The sequence below is a fragment of the Zootoca vivipara genome, chromosome 6 (assembly GCF_965207765.1).
Source record: "Zootoca vivipara chromosome 6, rZooViv2.hap1.1, whole genome shotgun sequence".
Classification (NCBI taxonomy): Eukaryota; Metazoa; Chordata; class Lepidosauria; order Squamata; family Lacertidae; genus Zootoca; species Zootoca vivipara.
Window position 1 is genome coordinate 79971095 of NC_142589.1, and position 19469 is coordinate 79990563.

General features: G+C 51.7%; 1 protein-coding gene across 1 annotated transcript; it reads left to right on the forward strand.

Annotated features, from left to right (window-relative positions):
• Positions 1 to 1942: 1942 nt before the first annotated feature.
• RAB4B (RAB4B, member RAS oncogene family) lies at positions 1943 to 19049 on the forward strand. Its single transcript, XM_060275512.2, has 8 exons — positions 1943 to 2104; positions 6645 to 6725; positions 7682 to 7796; positions 8594 to 8656; positions 8974 to 9128; positions 11956 to 12051; positions 15751 to 15904; positions 16804 to 19049. The coding sequence occupies exons 1-7, from the start codon at positions 2089 to 2091 to the stop codon at positions 15864 to 15866; spliced, it is 642 nt and encodes a 213-aa protein (XP_060131495.1). The 5' UTR covers positions 1943 to 2088; the 3' UTR covers positions 15867 to 15904; positions 16804 to 19049.
• Positions 19050 to 19469: the final 420 nt, after the last annotated feature.

The following is a 19469-nucleotide window of genomic DNA, read 5'->3' on the forward strand; positions in this document are numbered from 1 at the left end:
GGCCTGACCAAGGGAGAAGAGAGCAGGACTAGGACTTCCCTTGATCTGGACACTCGACTTCTGTGGATGCAGCCGAGAAAAGCCTTCGCTTGTTTTGCTGCTGCATCACACTTTTTGCCAACCAGGACAGCAAAGCAGGGGTCCTGACTGTCTTGTTAGGCTCATGAGCACACGGGTTTCACCCATCGATCCCCAAAGGATCTGGGTGGAATTCAGACCTGTCACCTGCTAAAACTTTCCCCTTTTTATTTGTACAGTCCTTGCCCCCCCCCCCAGCCGCATGAGCCAGGAGGCTGCGGCTTTGTGGGCATCTGGGAAAGGCCACGAAGGTGCCATTGCAACCAGGGTGCCCTGTTGGCTACTGCTGCAGGAAAAGAAGCTGAAATAATCATGAAGGCAGGCCCTCTGATGATCTGGAGAACTCTGTCTCTGAGTCCCAGGTGTGTGTGGATTACCTGGAAAGATGAAAGGGGAACGCACTCTGCAGCAGCTCAGAGGCACTCTCGGTATGTTCTGGACAGGGCTTAATTTCCTCAAGACAGAGCTGGGAACTGAGGCAGTTAGCAAGCCTGGTTCTGCTCTTTGAGGCTCTCAATTCCAGGCCCAGGCAAACGGGTTGCGTTTGCATGGTGCTGATGGACCTCTGTCCATGCTCAGGGGTCCTTTCTTCTTTTTTACATTCTGTATTTCACCACACTCCTGTTGGGCACTGAAAACATTTTCCTGGTTCTTGTAGGCCAGTTCTGGGCCCCATAACCTAGAGCCACGGAATCGGGAGGGAGCCCAAGGGCCTTGCAACGCAGGGATTTGCGGAGCTGGGAGAGAAGTTGGGAAAGAGCCTTTCTGGGAATCCCCAAGCAAATGTGGCAAGAGGAGAAGGAAGTGGGAAAGGGTGCAGCAGGCCCCAGAAGGACCTCCACGCTCTGCAAGCTCAGATAAGTTCCTGCCCTGGTGTTACAAAAAGAGAAAAACACTCTGTCTTTGGCTCCAGGCCTCTTAGGCTTTCGCAACAGGGGATGGAGCAACCTTCTCCGGTGGCTGTTTCTTCCTGGGACCTCCAGGCAGGTTCCTGACCCAATTTATTACGCAAAGGTAACTCAAGGCTACCACCTCCCGCTGGAAGTGGGCACTGCAAGCTGGGGAGTTCCCCCCCCCCCAATAGAATCACCAAACTGGAAGGGATTCTATGGGTCATCTAGCCCAGCCCCCTGCAATACACCTGCTACCGGTGGCACGTTCCTTGCGGAAAAAGTACCCCTTGACTTGGAAGCGCACAGAGGTTGGGATGTGTTGAATCCAATCCGGAGGAAAGCCACTTTGTGTACGCTTAGAGGCAGCTTCCTTCTCCAGATTCCGGGAGGATAAGGCCATCGGAACTTATTCACACTGTTGGAATTTATCTTAATGCTGCCGACGTTTTCAAATGTACACAATCCCCCCCATATATTCAATAAACGTTTTCCAATCTTCTTTAAACATACGTTCTTCTTGTTTTCCACATTTTAAACTTTGTCCGTCGTCATAACTGTTCCGCCCGCTTTTATAACACCTTGCAAAATGAAAGGAATAACGAAATAAAATTCCTTCCAGTAGTTGGTCTCAAAGATGCTATTAGAAGGATTTTTTAAATTTTGTTTCGACTACGGCAGACCAACACGGCTACCTGTAACCAAAATGAAACGGTAATAATAAAAGCCGAAAACAGAAGGAGCCCGCGACATTCATTCATTCATTCATCATCTATCCGCCAAGGGCTGCACTTCGGTCGCCGAGGCGTCAGGGGGCGCTTTCGCTCCAGCCGCGCGCGGGAAAGGGAGAGGAGGGGCGGGGCTCGGACGGGGCGCGCTTGCGCCGTCGACGCCCGCGGTTCGGGCGCGGCGGCGTGACGCCATAAAGCTCCGCGGGAGGAGAAAGACACCATAAGAGCGCGACAACCCGGAAGCGCCTGGGCGCCGCCATATTGCGCGAAGCGCTTTCCAGGCTCCGGGCAGGAAGGAGAGGAAGGAGGAGGAGGAGGAGGAGGAAGAGGAAGAAGAAGAAGGAGGAGAGGAGGGGCCGCCTCCCCCTCAGCTCCCCGCCGGCCCAGCCATGTCCGAGACCTACGGTAAAGAGGCGAGGGAGAGAGGAAAGAGGGTTGGGGGGGTCTTTCCTGAATAGGTGAGGGTGTTCAAAGGAGGGGGCTTGAGGGAGCAGCCGGACCAGGGTGGACCTGGGAGGGGGAGAAGTTGGGGGGGGGAGTAAGGCGGATGTTGTCCCTATTGTCATTTCCCCTAAATAAGTTTATTTAAATAATCACTTAGATGGTTTTTTAAAGGGTGTGTGTGTGGAGAAGCCCCCACTCGTGTGCTACTCCAAAAGGGCTTTTTATGGAGGGGAGGGCGCCGCTTGCCCCTTGGGCGTGTTTTTAATGGGGGTGGTGGTTTTGGGTTCAGCAGGGGCGGAGGGTGGTTTTTTTTGGGTGTGTGTGTGTGTGTTTGACCTCCCTTCTGCGGAAGGGAGCTATTTCTGTGAGGCAGGCAAGGCCAAGGGGCGGGGTGGGGGGCTCCTTCTGAGCTTAGGGATAAGGTGATGGGTGTGTGGAGAGGGTCACTGGTTTAGTTTTGTCTCTTTCCAATGTGTTTTGTGTTCCCGTTCTGCATTCCTGTGCTGAGAACCTCCCGGTGGTTAAAGGGAGGCAATCTTACCTAATAAATAATAGTAATCATAATTACCGTAGCAGCTGCTGGGGTCTCTATAAGGACAGAGAGGGGGGGGTCCATGAGGGGAATATTGGTTTTTTTAAAAATAAAATAAAGTGAATGTTACACATTTTGCATTTTCATAGTCTAAACTGCTCTGTGAGCTTTGGGTGGAGGGCGGTATATGAATTCAATAAATAAAAATATTTGGGGTGGTGGTGGGCTTATCTTGGGCATGTTGGGGGTTAAAGCAGGCTGTTGGCAATGCCGAGCTTTAGTCTTCTGGGGGAGGCTATTCAGGGGGGCAGGAGAAACAAGGACAGCCGTGCATGGCCCAAGTGCCTGCCAGATGTTGTGGGTGCCAACAACTGTTGTGGCCTTAGCTGACGGGAGTTATAGGGCAAAGCATCAAGGAGGGCGCCAGGTTGAGGTAGGCGATGAAGGGCCATAGCTCAGTGGTACAGAGCAGCTGCTTTGCATGCAGAAGGTCCTGGGTTCAATTCCTGGGAGCATCTCCAGGCAGGGCTGAGAGGGACTCATTGCCTGAAATGCTGGAGAGCCACTGGTGCCAGTCAGTGTAGACCAGGCATTCCCAAACTGCGGCCCTCCAGATGTTTTGGCCTACAACTCCCATGATCCCTAGCTAACAGGACCAGTGGTCAGGGCAGATGGGAATTGTAGTCTGTTAGGGCAAAATTCTGGGTGCGAGAATGCTCAGCTACCAAGCTCATCAGGCAAGGGCCTGTGCTCCAAAAACATCTGGAGGGCCAAAGTTTGGGGATGTCTGGTGTAAACACTACTGAGCTACATGGATCAATGAGTCTGACTTGGTACAAGGCAATTTCCTGTGTTTTCCTAAGGCTGGCTTAGAGATGCTTGTGTCTGAGTCCCTTGTCAACCTGGCAGGGTAACTTTGCAGTTTTAATACCTGCCAGCCCAAAGTGATTCCCTTTGCACCTCCCTCCCACCCTCTTCCAAGAAGGTCGCCCAGTGACTTGCCCAGGCACTCAGAAGAGGGGCTGGGTCCATAGCTGTCAACTTTCGGATTTGAAAACAAGGGATCAGCAGCCTCACCTGTCCTGGGGACAGTCTATGGTATATCTAACAATCCAGGATAGCAGTGGGAAACTGTGCTGGAATAAGGGAATTTCCAGCAAAAAAAGGGAGGGTTGACAGCTGTGGCTGGGTCACAGCCAAGAAACAAACCTGAGCAAGACTCCTTTTACGTGGAAGAAGGAGCAAGCTTGCTCTCTGCTGCTTGGCAGGGTAGGATCTGAACCAATGGATTTGAGTTACAGTACAAGAAGGAAGATTGCAACTCAACATTAGGAAGAACTTCCTGAGAGTGGGAGCCGTTCAATGGAGGAATGGACACCCTTGGGAGGTGGTGGAGTTGCCTTCCTTGGAGATTTTTAAGCAGAGGTTCGACTTGTATTGCAGGGGGTTGGACTAGATGACCTTTAGGTGCTTCTTCTGACTCTACGATTCCCTTTCCTGCACCTTTAAAAAAGTGAATGGTTTTTTTTTTTTTGCATTGCAGCTCAGCAGAATTGCTGCCTGTCTTTGTTTTCCTGTTCTCAGAACATGACTCTGTTGTGAACAGAACTCCAAGTGACTCCGGCTCGGCGGGTTGGAGCACATTCATCTCTCCTTGCCCTCCCTGCGCTCCTAAATTGAGGGAAGTGGGAAGAGGTGGCTGAGGGTGCAATTATGCCCTTTTCCTATTTGAAATCCTTCACCTCCCCAGTAATGACCCTCATTATGTTCCATTAAGGAGGCTTAGGTGCCTTTTCTTCCATGGTGTTTTCGCCCACAGAAGTCGCACATCCTAGGGGAAAAAACCATGTTGAGAAAAGAAGCAGCGGCGACCCACATTACAGCCCTATTTATGATACCCTTATTACCTGCATGGCAAGTTAGCAAGATCCAGCAGCAGCATAAACGCCCCATGACAGACAACAGGGTTAGCTGCCCACCTGGCTCTTCAAAGTATATTGAAGGGAGTGGGAATGCTTTTTTTCCCTCCCCAAAAGTGGTCAGTGCATGGCTGAAACTGGGAATGCTGCAGGAATGTATGGCCTGGCCAAGAACTGGGGATTATGTGTCGTTTAAACACTAACTCATGACAGTTTCTGATCTGATTAATTCAGTGTCTGATGGCAGGAGAGTGGAACAGTCTCCCTCGGAAGGTGGCGGTGGTGGATTCTCCTTCCTTGGAAGTTTCTAAATGGCCATCTGTCAGGGATTCTTTAGCTGCGATTCCTGCATTGCAGGGGGTTGGACTAGATGGTCCTCGAGGCCCTTCAACTCTACAGCTCTGCAATTCTAGGGATCCTTCTGTTTAGAGTCAAGAGATCGATTGGTTATCTGGTTAACTTTTTATTTGGGAACAGGTCCCCCTACACCCCTGAAAATGTGGTCTGTTTTGCCTTTGGAGTGGCAATTTTAAGGAGAAAAGTTTGTGGGAATTATAAGTTAAATTCTTCAAGGGAGCAGACTCTTATCTGACCAAATGTGTGCTTTTAATAATTATTTTATCTGTGTAACATATTTTATTCTGTTTTATGTGTTTTGTGATGGCTTTGGCTACACAGATTTATAATAGCTGTAATTCATAACTGTCAGTGAGGCTTGCAAACCCTTCCTTGGGAAGCCAGTGCTAAAAATACCTTTTAGTGTTGTAACCCTTAAGCGAACAAATAAAACACAGTTGAGGGCATGGTTAGGGCAGCAAGCGCTGTACAAAACAGTCCTTTTAAATGTGTGGGAGGGCCTTCCTGAGAGTGGGAGCCGTTCAATGGAGGTTCTATTGACAGGCACAGCTATGAAAATGCTGTTTGCTGTGTTTGCCTTTTCAGACCTGAGCCCCCTTGCTTGGCGTCTGGGTGGGAAACAGTGGGTGTGGCATCTATAAGTGTACACGAATCTTCATAATTGCTGCCTCTGCATGATGTGGGGCAGGGTGTTCGAATTGCGCAGGTGCTGGAACGACAAATAACTTAATTGCTGCTTGTGAAAGCTGCCCCAGAGTGCTGCTTCTGAATCCTTCAGGGACTGGTGCGCGAATGGAAATACGATGTAGTTGATGGGAGCTTGAGAAACTGGGCCTGTCTTGACGTGAAACGTGGAGCAAGAATTCTGAGCCCCTTCAGATTGCAGAGCTGTAGCTGTGTCAGTTCTCTCACAACAAAAACAGGGCAAGTGTTCTTCAGTGCTACCAAGTTTGCCCTGCTTTCTTCAGCAAGAACGCCCCAAGTTCCAGCTGCTGGGGATCACGAGTGCAAGAGGACTGTGGTGCCCACGGTGCAAGAAAGTGGCTGGATGCAGAGGAGGCATATAAAGACATTGGCTGAGGATCATTGAAAGGAAAAACGTAATCCACTCTCTGCAAAGCAGAGAGAAGTGTTGAGTTCTGCTACTCTCTCTCAGGCATGCCTGTCAGATGGAGCTGAATGTCCTTTGTGGCCCAGCTGGAGAGGACAACGTTTCCCTCTATTATGGCTGCTGCTTCACCTCCAAGCAACACCAGCTCCCAAAATATTTTCCTAGTAAACAGAAGAGGAAGGCAAAAGGGGAGAGTGAATCTTGGGCCGGGGCTAGCAGCTCTTATCTTAAGCAGCGATGGTGTTGATTTTCCCTGGGAGTGTGTGAAGTCAAGTGGTTGCAAAGTGAGACAAAATAGACTCCTGACCTCACAAATGGGGCCTGTGAATTCCTGACTGCTTCTGTAGGGCTACCATGCGATGCTGCAGTTGTCTGTGTATCACTGGACATGGGATGCCTCTGCTATTGTGTGCGAGAAGGAGGGTTGGTGTCCTCCCATTTTGTCTGCCAACTACCTTGGTCTTCATTGCTAGTACTAAACCACTAATCTCCTAAGCCTCCTGGCCAGGTCTCTCCCAACCTACATACATTTTTGAGTCTGTTATTGCCAGGCACTCTCACTCTCTCTTGTTCTCCTTCCAGATTTCCTCTTCAAATTCCTGGTGATCGGAAGTGCCGGAACAGGGAAGTCTTGCCTCCTCCACCAGTTCATAGAGAACAAATGTAAGTTTATTTTGTGTGTTTTCGTCTTTGCGTTCCACCTTTCTAGGTGTGTGCCAGTTTCAAAGAAGTTGGAAGCAAAAAGCCGGTATAACAAAAACAACTTTAAAAACCAAATTAAAATGACAGAAACAAGAAAGCTATCTCTGTAGATCGGGTTAAAAATGCACACTGGAATAACACTTGAGAACATAAAAAGAACCTGCTGGATCAGGCCAATGGCTCATCTTGTCCAGCCTCCTCTTCTCACAGGGGCCAACCATATGCCTCTTTTGGGAACCAGCTAGCAGGATCCGAGCACAAGAGCAGCCCTCTCCCCTCCTGTGGTTTCTAGCAACTGGTAATGAGATTTTTTAAGGATATGATAGAAAGTGCCTGAATAACAGGAGATGGTGGCTGTAAATCTTCTCAGAAAAATGCCACTCTATTTTTTTTATTATTGCCCTGCATTTTATGCAAGGCAGATTGATGGAAAGGGTGTGTCTTCTCCCTCCGCCACGCAGAGAGATGAAAAACGTCCTGTTGACAAGGCTGTTTGTAGCTGCCGAGCACTTAAGGCTGGCTAAAAGATGTGAACAGAGTGAGTCAGAGATGGAAGGTAAAGATCCCCGCCATTTCCTTCCTGTGTTGCAAAAGGCTGCAGAGAAGCAACCTAGAGGCCTCTCTTTCCTCCCATCGCCAGCCTTGTGCCCTGTACCTGAATCTGTCATCTCTCTTTTTCTTCACGCTGACTGTATGAGCCGCCTTTTCTGCTGCCCCCTCTGCCCCGAATCTGTTCAGCCGAAAGAGGAGAGGCAGGCACTGTCCTCTCCAGGGTTTGGGGACAGGTAACATCTGAATTGTAGTGTTTTACGTGACATGCTAGACGTTTTATGAAGTTCTTAGGTCTTCCCGTGGCTGCGCCTTTCTGCCTTCCTGCCCGTTCCTCATTTCCACCCCCCCCCTCTGCACTTTTACAGTCAAGCAGGATTCCAACCACACAATAGGGGTGGAATTTGGATCAAAGGTTGTGAACGTTGGTGGCAAAACAGTCAAGCTCCAGATCTGGGACACGGCTGGGCAAGAGCGCTTTAGGTAAGGAGCAGAATTCTCCGTGGGATTCAGAGGGGTCTCCATCCTCATTTTGCAGCTTGGCAAGCTGTCGGGAGGTGGTGGCAGACTCCATGTCCAGATCTCTGGGAATTTATTTGAAATACTCACCCAAGTGCACAGCGCAGGATTTTCAGTCCCATTGCTCATGATCATCAATCTGCCAAAGACCAGTGGTATTGCTCTCTTTGCCACACCGCTAATGATAATAGTAATAATTTTATTATTTATATGCCACCCATTGGACTAGGTTGCTCCAGCCACTCTGGGCAGCTTCCAACAAAATATTAAAACACAAAAAATGTCTGGCCGTTGGGTTTTGGACCTGCTGAAGTTTTGTGGTCTTCAAGGGCAGCCCCATGTAGAGTGCACTGCAGTGATCCAGCCTGGAAGTTGCTGGAGCATGGAGTCCAGGGGTCAAGAGCCACCTTTGTCAAAAGGGGCTGCAGCTGGCGAACCAGCTTGCCAGGCTTCAATGTTCCTTCCAGTTCTGCTGCATCCCTGAGTGCAGGATACAAAGCCCACCCGCTTTGCATAGATTCTCAAGGCCTGTATGGATGAGCCTGTATGGATGAGTCAGGGGTGGGCAGGGGGAGCCCCTGTGTCTTGAGAGGGGGCTTCTGTGGGCTTCTATCAGCACAGCCCTGTGCATTTTTGCTCAGAAGCAAGCGCCTCTCCCACCCGACTCTGGAAGTCCCTACAGCATCACTGGCTAAAAAGCGCGTGTCTGCACCCTGCCACCTTTCAGCCCCATCTGAGACCTTCAACTTCTTTCTCTCTAGGTCGGTAACGAGAAGTTATTACCGGGGTGCAGCCGGGGCACTCCTGGTCTACGACATCACCAGGTATGTCTCTGCAATGGCCTTCCTTTCTGACTATTCCCCCTCCCACCCCCCGGCAGCCATTCAGGGAGTTTCACAGCCAAGTGGGGATTCGAACCCTGCTCTCTCCTAGGTCCTAGTCCTCATTTAATCCCCAGAGCAACCCTGTGCGTTGGTAGGAGACGCTGAGAGCGGCAGTGGCTGGCCCACGATCACCCCCCTGGTAAGCTCTGCCAGGCCCTAGAGTCCAACGCACTAACCACTTGGCTTTTTCCTTCTGCCTGCCTGATGGGTGCACTTCTCTCTCCCCCCCCCCGCCCAATTTTGGTCCTGTATTGCAGCAGAGAGACGTACAATGCCTTGACCAACTGGTTGACGGACGCCCGGACTCTGGCCAGCCCCAACATAGTCATTATTCTCTGCGGCAACAAGAAGGACCTGGATGCCGACCGGGAAGTCACGTTTCTGGAAGCATCTCGTTTTGCTCAGGAGAACGGTAACATGGGGGGTGGGGCGGGGGGGCTGGTGGGGTGCTGGGGAGGGGCAAACAGACCCTCTAGAGGATTCGACAGATCCGTGGGAGATCCAGGCTGTCGATGGCCCTGCTCTGACCTCCACGGTCAGAGGCAGCCATGCTTCTGAATACCAGTTGCTGGAAACCGCAGGAGGTGAGAGGGCTTGTGTTCAAATCCTGATGGTGGGCTTCCCATTGGAGCATCTCCCATTAGTGCGAGACCAGGATGCTGGACTAGAAGAGCCCGTGGCCTGACACAGCAGCCAGGCTCTTCTTGGGTTCTTATGGAACCTCCAGGTCCAGAGGCAGTCTATCTGGATTCTTTACGGATATTTGGCCACTGTGAGAACAGGATGCCAGACCAAGACGAGCCATTGGCCCGATCCAGCGGACTCTTCTCTTGCTCTTAGCTCGCAGGTGGTTCCTTCCCTTCCCCCCCTTCCCCTTCCCCTCCTCACCTCCAGTTGGCCGTTGCAGCTGCTTGTTCAGGGTGTACCTTGCTGAGGTGCTGCTGCTGCTGCGCTTCCTTCCTGTGCCGCCTTTGTGGTGGCACTGCCAAGGACAGAGGTTGGGGCAGCCCGGCTGAGCTGTGCCTGGCAGGGGGGCTGCTGAAGTGCTGCCACAGGGTGGCTTTGGGGCTGCCCCTCTCTTGGCTTGCAGAAGGCAGCTCAGCCACTGGATTCCTGCGCCCTCTCAGCTTGTTAATGGACCATATTTATATACGTTGTCTGTTTGTGGCTTCAGTTTCAGTTGTTGTACATCAGGGGTGTCAAACTCAAATTCATCGTGGGCCGCATCAGCAGTTTGGTCACCCTCAAAGGGCCGGTTGTATCTGTAGGACTATGTGTCCACTCTTTATTATCATAAATTATTGTCACTGCATTCAATTATTACTGTTTTTTGTAATAATGTAAGTAATAACTAGCTCTGAAAGCAGAAACATAGTCAGAATAATGGCAAGTAGATATTCAAATGTACAATTATTGTACAATTTATTGAAAAATGATTTTTGGTAACTGCACTGGGTGGTGGAGGCTCACTAGGGTTTCATGCAGGACCTTTGCAGAGCTACTAGTACCTGGAGATGCTGGGGTCCTTCTGCATGCAGGACAGATGTTCGGCCAGTGAGCCACCACCCTTCACCAAAGGGACCAGCTGAGGTTGACTCACTGGAGCTGCTCTCCTGGTTCCAGGGTTTAAGGGCCAGAAGTATAAAGCAGCATCCTATGTTTCTGAGGAGAGGGAGAGGGAGGGGAGGGGAGGGAGGAAGGGAGGGAGGGAGGAAGGAAGGAAGAAAAGAGGGAGTGGGAGGGAGAGAGGAAGGAAGGAAAGAGGGGAGAGAAAGAAGAGTAGGAAATAAGGAAGGGAATAAAGAAGGAAAGAAAAAGAAAGAGGGAGAGAAGACGGAAAGGGAGAAAGAAGGAAGTAGAGGGAAAGAAAGAATAAGAATGAGGGAGAGGAAGAAAGATGGGAAGGACGGAAGGAAGGAAGGAAGGAAAGAGGGAGCAGGAGGGAGAGAGGAAGGAAAGAGGTGAGAGAAAGAAGAGTAGGAAAGAAGGAATAAAGAAGGAGAGAAAAAGAAAGAGAGAAGACAGAGATAAAGAAGGAAGGAAGGAGAGGGAAAGAAAGAATAAGAACGAGAGAGAGGAAGAAAGAAAGGGAAGGGGGGGGTCGCCGCCTTGATTCAGCACCAGAAACGAGCGCGAAAGGACCCAGGGGCAAAAAGCATTTCCCGTGCAGCATGAGGCAGCGGGTGTCCGTTTTAGGAGAAGTGTGTAAAGCCTCAGAGTTGCACGTTCGTGAGGCTGAGCCGCTGCTGAGCTCACGTTCATGAGGCTGAGCCACGGCAGGAGGAGGAGGAGGTGAGGAAGAGGAGGCGGCGGAGGCTTGCCGGGTCGGTGCTCAGCAGCGCCGTGCGGAGAGTCCCGAGCCTCTGGGACGCAGCAGTGCTCTGTAGCACTTTGAATCCTCCTCCTCCTCCACGCGGCGCTGCTGGGTGCTTTGTCTGTGCTTCAGTAGCAGCAGCAGCCGTTTCCAGGCACCGAGCCGTGGCAGGAGGAGGAGGATTCAAAGTGCTACAGAGCACTGCTGCGTCCTACAGGCTCGGGACTCTCTGTGCAGCGCTGCCGGGCGCTGACCCGGCAAAGCTGCCTCCTCCTTCTCCTGCTGTGGCTCGGGGCGCTCCACGCAGCGCTGCTCCGGCCGCCTTTCTACCCCCCCCCCCGGCCCCAGCTGTTTGTTGGTGCTGCGCTTCAGCAGCAAGGTCCCGCTGCTGGGTCCCGCTGGCTGGGGCGCTCGGCGGGCCACATGACGAGGTCTGGCGGGCCGGATTTGGCCCCCGGGCCTTGTGTTTGACACCCGTGTTGTACATTGTTCTCTCTTTTTGGACTATTAACACTAGATTTAGAACGTGAAATAGTGTGGTAGCTTTTTGTGTGCCGCCTACGTGCTGCTTATTTTATACCGGTCTGTTAGGAGAATTGGCAGCATAAGGCTCATTTTTTTAAAGCTTTTGTAAATGAGTAACGGCATTTTGTGACTCCTTCTGCAGTTGCTAACTCTTGAGACGAGGAGGCAGAGGGTGAGGGAAGACCAGAGACCGGGAGACAGACCTGGAGTTTTTAATTCAGTTTTTTTTTTTAAAGCCCCTTTCTTTTTGCTCTCATTCTCCCTGGGAAATGCCCCCCCCCCTCCCGGATTTGGGAGGAGGAGGAGGGGATGCCTCCTCACACCCTCTTTTGCTTCATCTTCCAAGGCTGGGCAAAATTCATCACCTTTATCCCGTGTCTGTTTCTCTTTAACCTGGCAGAGTTAATGTTTCTCGAGACCAGCGCCTTGACCGGGGAGAATGTAGAGGAAGCTTTCTTGAAATGTGCACGGACTATACTGAACAAAATTGAATCAGGTACCTCGGGGGTTTCTTTTCCCCACCCGACTCCAAGCGAAAATGAACGTTGGGCGAAAATGGCTGTGGCTTCCAAGGGGTTCATTTTTTTCCTCTCCCTTCGGTTATTTTAAAAATTATTATTAGCATATATTTTATTTACAACATAACAAAGTACGATAGCAAATGTCACATAAAAAGTGTTACGGAAAATTCCTGGGTGAGAGACTACTCAACAGCCCAGCTCATTGGGGTGCAAGTCCCCTGCAGGTCTTATGCGGTCAGTAAAAGAAGGAAGTTCCAGCCAAGTAATTTGGAGGAAAACAGCGGTCAGTAGATCATGATCTTTACTGTTGCCCCCTTCCTATAATACCTTTCCAGAAGCATCACTGATACATCATCAACATGTCACAAGGAGGGAGGGTGATATTGAGTTTACCCAAGTTCATCAACTTGCTCCGCTTATCAGATTGTTAACAGAGAAATCTGAGGGCTCCCTTGGACAAAAAACAAGGACACCAGGCAGGAATACCAGAGCAAAACAGCAGCCAGTAGGCTTGGTCTTTATTGAAGACTGTCGCGACAGGACTCCCACCTGCCACCAGGTGAAACAAGATGGAAGCCCCCGTACAAAAGAGAACACAAACTTTTATTAGCTGCTAATCCCCATGTTAAAGGTAAAGGTAAAGGGACCCCTGACCATTAGGTCCAGTCGTGACCGACTCTGGGGTTGCGCGCTCATCTCGCATTATTGGCCGAGGGAGCCGGCGTATAGCTTCCAGGTCATGTGGCCAGCATGACAAAGCCGCTTCTGGCAAACCAGAGCAGCACATGGAAATGCTGTTTACCTTCCCGCTGTAGCGGTTCCTATTTATCTACTTGCAATTTGACGTGCTTTCGAACTGCTAGGTTGGCAGGAGCTGGGACCAAGCAACGGGAGCTCACCCCATCACAGGGATTCGAACCGGCAACCTTCTGATCAGCAAGCCCTAGGCTCAGTGGTTTAACCCACAGCGCCACCTGGGTCCCTCCCCATGTTACACCCCCCCAACTACATCACTAATACATCATGGTTACATCATGAAAGGGGAGGTCTGGTGGCAGTAATCTGAGCATCCTGGACCCTGCCCCATGCCTCCCCTTGCTCTCCACCAAACATCCATCAGGTGTAACGAAAGAGAAATTTACATTTCCCTGTTTCCCAGCCAAGTTAATCACACCCTTTTGTCTTCATCTGGGTTTGTTATTTCTGGAATAGCTACCTGTCTGGCACTCAGGTATCAGGATGCCAGGGATTATCACTCAGGCAGAGGGGCTGCTGAGTAGCTGAGCTCACATGTCTATATGAATTTCTGAAGTTTCCCCAGTGAGCCAGTACATAGATACCTTTACCAGTGAATTGTTACATTTGGCATTGTGCAGCAGAGGCCCTTTGAATAGATAGGAAGAAACTGTGATGAAGTGTTTTGTGGGGACAAATCACAAAAGTGATTGTGCTGATTTTGGTAGTGGGCTGCATGTGCATGATATCTGCTGGAGGGGCAACCCCCCCCAAAAAAACCTATACATAAATTCCTGCAACAGTCTGAGGCACCTTAAGTACCTGCCACCCAAAGAACAATAAAACTATCTATGCATACCCAGGTGGCGCTGTGGTTAAACCACTGAGCCTAGGGCTTGCTGATCAGAAGGTCGGCGGTTCGAATCCCTGTGACGGGGTGAGCTCCCGTTGCTTGGTCCCAGCTCCTGCCAACCTAGCAGTTTGAAAGCACGTCAAAATGCAAGTAGATAAATAGGAACCGCTACAGCGGGAAGGTAAACGGCGTTTCCATGTGCTGCTCTGGTTTGCCAGAAGCGGCTTTGTCATGCTGGCCACATGACCTGGAAGCTGTACGCCGGCTCCCTCGGCCAATAGTGCGAGATGAGTGCGCAACCCCAGAGTCGGTCACGACTGGACCTAATGGTCAGGGGTCCTTTTACCTTTACCTTTATGCATATCCTTGCCCTCCAGCCTTCCCTAGGATGGGTTTGGGAACACCCAGCTTCAGCAAACCCATATGGTGCCTGTCATTGTCCTGGCCGTAGTTAGAGGCTGTGGTGGGGACTTAGGGTTTTGAGGAAGTCGTTTAACTGCTCCCGCTTTCCTGGCTTTAACAGAAAGGCATATCTATCTAGAGCTAAACATATAGGAACAGAATTCCCCTACCAAAATTGAACAAAATAAATTAATATTGCAAGGTTCCAAGTAACACAAATTCTTCAGTGCATTGTGAAAAGGCTCCATTTCTTAATTAAGAAATCATCTTTTTTTCCCTGCCCCTCTCTGCTTCTCACCATCTGTGTGAGCTTCACAGTGCATGCTGTGTCCCAGATTTTAGTTCCCCTGTTCTCTCATGGCTGGTGTTGTCATATCCCGCCCAATTCTGTCAAATAATAATTCTGACAGACGTTGTGTTGGTTCCCTGTCCTCTTCATGCACAATTCCTTTAATATACTGAAATAGGAAAATTCAAGGATCCATGTAGAGCATAGCCAGTTATTGCTTCCATTTCCACTGCTACATCTTCCCAGAATTTCCTGGTTTTGGGGACACATCCAGAATGTATGTCGTATCTCAGAATTTGCCACTTTACACCTCCGGCAAGGCTTTACTGTTCCATATATCCAGTTAAGACATTTAGGCACCATGTTAGGCTCCAATGGAAAAGAAACTTGTAGAAACTTTGTTTTAGGGTTGCACTAGCTGTTTGTTTGCAGAGCTTCATTCCAAATTCACTTCTAACTGTCTGACGGCATGTCCAAAATCCCTTTCCCTGCTACATTGGTACTAATTTCTTGCAAGATCTGCCATAGATGCAAAAGAATTTCACGGGGGTTCACCTTGGATGGAACATCAAGGGCGGCGTTAGAGCACCACTGTAGCTTGTATTCATAAGGCCTTTGGGGCAGGGGGCCCGATGGAGGCTTCTGGGCTGCCTTTCAGGGTCCCCACAGGCACATAGTTGGGGATTCCTTCGAGAGGAGGGGCAGGCAGACCGCTTGGTCGCTCTTGACAGGTCTCCTGCAGCTGCAGGGAGTGTTGGGTGCCAGAAGGCACAGAGAAGGTGGCGTCTCTCTGCCTGAGCTGCTGAGTGTGCAGGGATCCCTCCCGACACAGGCATGGAAGGCGCTTCCTTGAGGCACGTAGAGCCGAGAACCAGCGATGCCGGAGGAGGAGTTTTATCAGGACCGAACTCTGTCAGATTGGAAGCAAAGCAGCTCCGCTGCAGGGCTTTCAGGCTGCTTAGAATCTCAGAATGGGAGGGTTGGAAGGGACCCCAGGGGTCATCTAGTCCAGCCCCCTGGATTGCAGGAATCGCTGCTTTACCAATGCAGACTTTTGGGGGGGTTTTTTTGAGCTTCAGATAGGAGTGGCCCTGCAGAGCCAGGGTTTGGATTCCGTTTGCCAGCCATGGCACAGACGGGGCGTGCCTGGCTTTCCTTTGTCCCGTCTCTGCCAGGCAACCAAGGCCTTTGGTGTTAGGAGAGAAGCCCGTCCTTTGGCTTCCTGCCTGTTCCGGAAGTGCAAAAAAGCATTGTCTGTGGGGGGCTGGGGCTGGGGAGAAGCGCTTGGGAATCAGAAATGGTCTGGGTGCGGAAGGGCAGTCACTACAACCTTCCCCCGAATTGCCCTGGTGACTACTTTTTTCTCCCCCCCCCCGCCTCCCCACACTCTGCCAGGTGAACTTGACCCGGAGAGGATGGGCTCAGGCATCCAGTACGGGGACGCCTCCCTGCGACAGCTGCGGCAACCGCGAGGGACCCAAACACAGACCCGGCAGCAATGCAACTGTTAGAACCGGCGCCAGAGCATGCCTGGAAACTGCCTTGCAAGGTAAGCTGGGCGGGAGGGGGAAGGAGGGGGGCGTGGTGGAGGAAGCCCCACCACAGATGCTCCTGTCCAGGGTGGGTGTAGAGTGCTCTGGCTATGTCTCAAGGGAGCTGAGCGCAAGGGTGGTGGAAGTGGGCCTGGGCCCTTAAGGTTGGGGTAGGATATGGGGAGTCCCTCCCTCCGATGTCCCTGCTTCTCTGCAATTGCACGTGACATGGGGAAAGTGGAGACAGAAAAGCCGTTCTCCCCGCCACTCGCGGACATCGGATGAAGGTGAATGCTGGAAGATTCAGGATGGATAAATCTCACTCCCACAGGAGGAAATGAAGGTCAGCTACCTCAATGGCTTGAAAAGAGGAGGAGGCAAGTTCCTGGAGGAGGAGAGGGCTATCAATGGCCAGGATGGCTCTGCTCTGCCTCCATAGTTGGAGGTAGCAAGGCTTCTGAATGCCAGTAACTGGAAACTGCAAGAAAAGGGAGAGGGCGCTTGTGCTTGGATCCTGCTTGCGGGATTCCCATTGGGGGGAATCTGGTTAGCCTCTGTGAGAACTGGATGCCGGACTAGAAGGGCCACTGGCATGATCCTGCATTCTGGCTCTTATTTGGTCCTTATGGAACCTCCAGGCCCAGAGGCAGTCTATCGCCATTCCTGGGCTCTTAGGGGTATTTGGCCGCAGTGAGAGCCGGACGCGAGACTATGTGGTGCCCTTTTGGCCTGACTCGGCGGGGCTCTTCTCGTGTCCCTGTGTTACTGAGGCCCCTGTTACCGGCAGAGAGGAAACTGAGGCAGGCGACTTAGCAGCCAGGCCCTGGAGTGAAACATGGGAGGAGCAGATGCCTTCCTGGCAGCTGCTGTTCCCTGAGCTGCTGCTTCTTCCCTCCCCTCCTTTCTTGTCTCTCAGTGCTGGGACTCTGCCTGCTTTGGACCCAGGGCCGTACAAAGCACTGCCGCCACCGCCTCCTCCTCCTCTGCTCCCCAGGACGACCTGCCCTGTTGGCCTCCTCGCTCTCCCAAGCCTTCGCCCTCCATCTCTGCGCTGCTGCTGCCTCCGTCCTCCTCGCCTTCCTCCCCAACAAGAAGCTTTTGCAGGAGCGGGAGGACACTCTAGCGCCGGTCGGTTGCTTCTCCCTGGCACCGGCCGAAAACCCCCCACTCCTCCTGGCCTCCTCCGTGACTCTTGGTGGCTTTGAGGTCAGTGGGCTCTGTGCTGATGGCGGCGGCAGGAGGAGGAAGGAGATCCACAAAAGGGGTGTTGGTGTCACTATGGAGATATTTAACTTGCCTCCCCCCTCCTCCCTTCAAGTGAATCTTAACCCCCCCCCCCTTTTGAGGAGAATTCAGCCTGGTTGGAGGTGTTTTGATGGGGCAGAGCGAGGGCTGCCCCCCTCTGTGATTCCTTCATAGGAATATTCTGCCTGGGGAGCCAAACCAGACAGACCCTCTTCCTGAGCAGCCTCTATGGGGCTCCCCTTCCGAGGGTGGGACCCAGCTTGAATTTGCACGTCCGTGGGTGTGTATTCCTCTCACTGCTTTGTGCCCGTTGGAGGGGGCACCTTCTGTTTCTCCCAAAGCCATGGATTCCTTTGCAGGCTCTCCCCTTGCCCGCTCTCCTCCCTCTGGGGCCTTGACTGCACAACTCCCATGTCCCCATCACTTTGCGTGTGAGAAATGTCCTTCCTTGGGTGTGTGTGTGTGTGTGTTTTGCACAAGTGTTGCGCTCTCCTCCGGATGCCCCTCCGTCGGTCTGAGCAAAGAGTCCACATCTGCAGAGAATGAGCCATAGCTTATGTGTTCAGGAACACCCCCCCCCCGGTTGCAGGGGGAGGCCAGCCGTGTGTGTGTGTGTGCCCCCTCCCCTTGCTGCTCTTACGACCCTCCCTTTGGATTGTCGCCTGTGAGTGTTGCAAGAGGCTCCCGTGCTTCAAAACCTGTGACCAGGCACCGCTGTGAAATGCTTGTGAGATTTTCTGGCCCGGGAGCTTAGACCACAGCCCCTTTCCTCTCCAGGAGCCCTCCCCCCTTTGAGTTATTTGGGTCGGCCCTCCAGTAGAGCCCCCTTCCTGCAGCTTCAGAAATAAACCCACTTTCCAAGCTCTCGTCCTCAAAACCCAGCAGAACTCTTGCCCTCCCCATCCAGGTGTCAGGTGGGATTGGCTCTGCAAAGGTGCTTTGGGGTGGGTGGGTGTCTGTTGTCTTTTGCAAGAAGGTCTAGGAGCCAGGTATTTCCGCCCCCCCCCCAATCTCTCTCCTTTGTAGTGTCTTGTGATAGCCCACTTCACTGGGGATCCCTTCTCGGAAGACCTTTTCTTATGCTGACCTGGGACTTCCCATCCCTCCTCTGCTCCAGAGTGTCTTTCTCTGGATGTCTCTTAACATCCTCTGGCATTCTGAGTGTCATGGCAGCCTCCAGGCACCAGCGCAGCCAGCTTTCAACTAAACCAAGCCAAACCCAGCATGATAACAGGGGAGCCGGGTCTGGGGCCTGTGCACAGGCCTTGCCTCTGAGCATGGCTGGAGTTCTGTCCCCCCTCCCTCTGCCTTGCCTTGCTTTACAGATACCTGACATGGGTGGGGGAGCCATTCTTTCTGCTGGGTTATCAGAGGCGCTTTGAGAGATACCCCCCTTTCTACATCCCCTCCATCAGCTGAGCAACTCCTTCAAAGAAAAAAGAAATGTCCCAAGAGGGGAGTAGGCGGGCAGGGGGAAGGGCGTTCCAGTGAGAGAGAACTAGTTAGAATTTTCTTTTGCCTTTTTTAAATACCCGCCCCCAAAAGGTATAATGCTTATCTCTGTTATTTATTACTTCTGTTTCCGGGTGGAAGCCCCTGTTGCCTCCTGGGGGTCCTGTCCTCTTTCTGCCCCCATCCCCAAATGCTTCCACACGAACAAATCTCCCTCTCTCTCGCTCTCTCTCTCCGATTCCAGGTAGCCCTCCCTCACGATTTGCCCCGAGGTGGGCAGGGAAGGGGGCACTGGGAGGGGAGGGGCTCCTTCTATCAATCAACGGTTATGAAAAAGAGTTTATGGCCCAGATGTGCTGGTTGATTTCTCTCTCTCCAGTTGCAAACATTCCCTCCAGTTTAAGGCTGTGAAACTTGATTTCTCCTACATAAAATGTTCTTTCGTTTTGTTTTCTTTTTCCAAAATTGGAGACTGGTGGTGCCTTTCTTTCTTTCATGAATGCATGTGTTTGTGTGCGCATTTCCTAGCCAAGTGGCAAAAGAGCCAGACAGAGTTAAGGAGCCGTCCCATTTGCAAAGAATTTCCACGATGTACAAAGTAAAAGCAGGAAACATGGGTGGCCAGGAAAAACCAAAGAACCCAACCAGATGGGTAGGGCATAAATAACAACATTACTATTATTACAGTGGAACCTCGGTTTACGAACGCAATCCGTTCCACGGAGGCGTTTGTAAACGGAGGCATTCGCTCCCCGAAGGTACGCTTTTGCGCGTGCGCGAAGTGCCGATAGAGCACTTCTGCACACCCGGCGCTGTGGAACCCGGATGTAAACACTTCCGGGTGCGTGGCGTTCGTAAACGGAGGCGTTCATAAACAGAGGTAGT

Bases quoted from the DNA above. Each gene is read 5' to 3' on its own strand.
- RAB4B (XM_060275512.2), top strand. The intron at 6,726-7,681 runs GTAAGTTTATTT...GCACTTTTACAG, and splicing joins CCAGTTCATAGAGAACAAAT to TCAAGCAGGATTCCAACCAC. The intron at 9,129-11,955 runs GTAACATGGGGG...TTAACCTGGCAG, and splicing joins TCGTTTTGCTCAGGAGAACG to AGTTAATGTTTCTCGAGACC.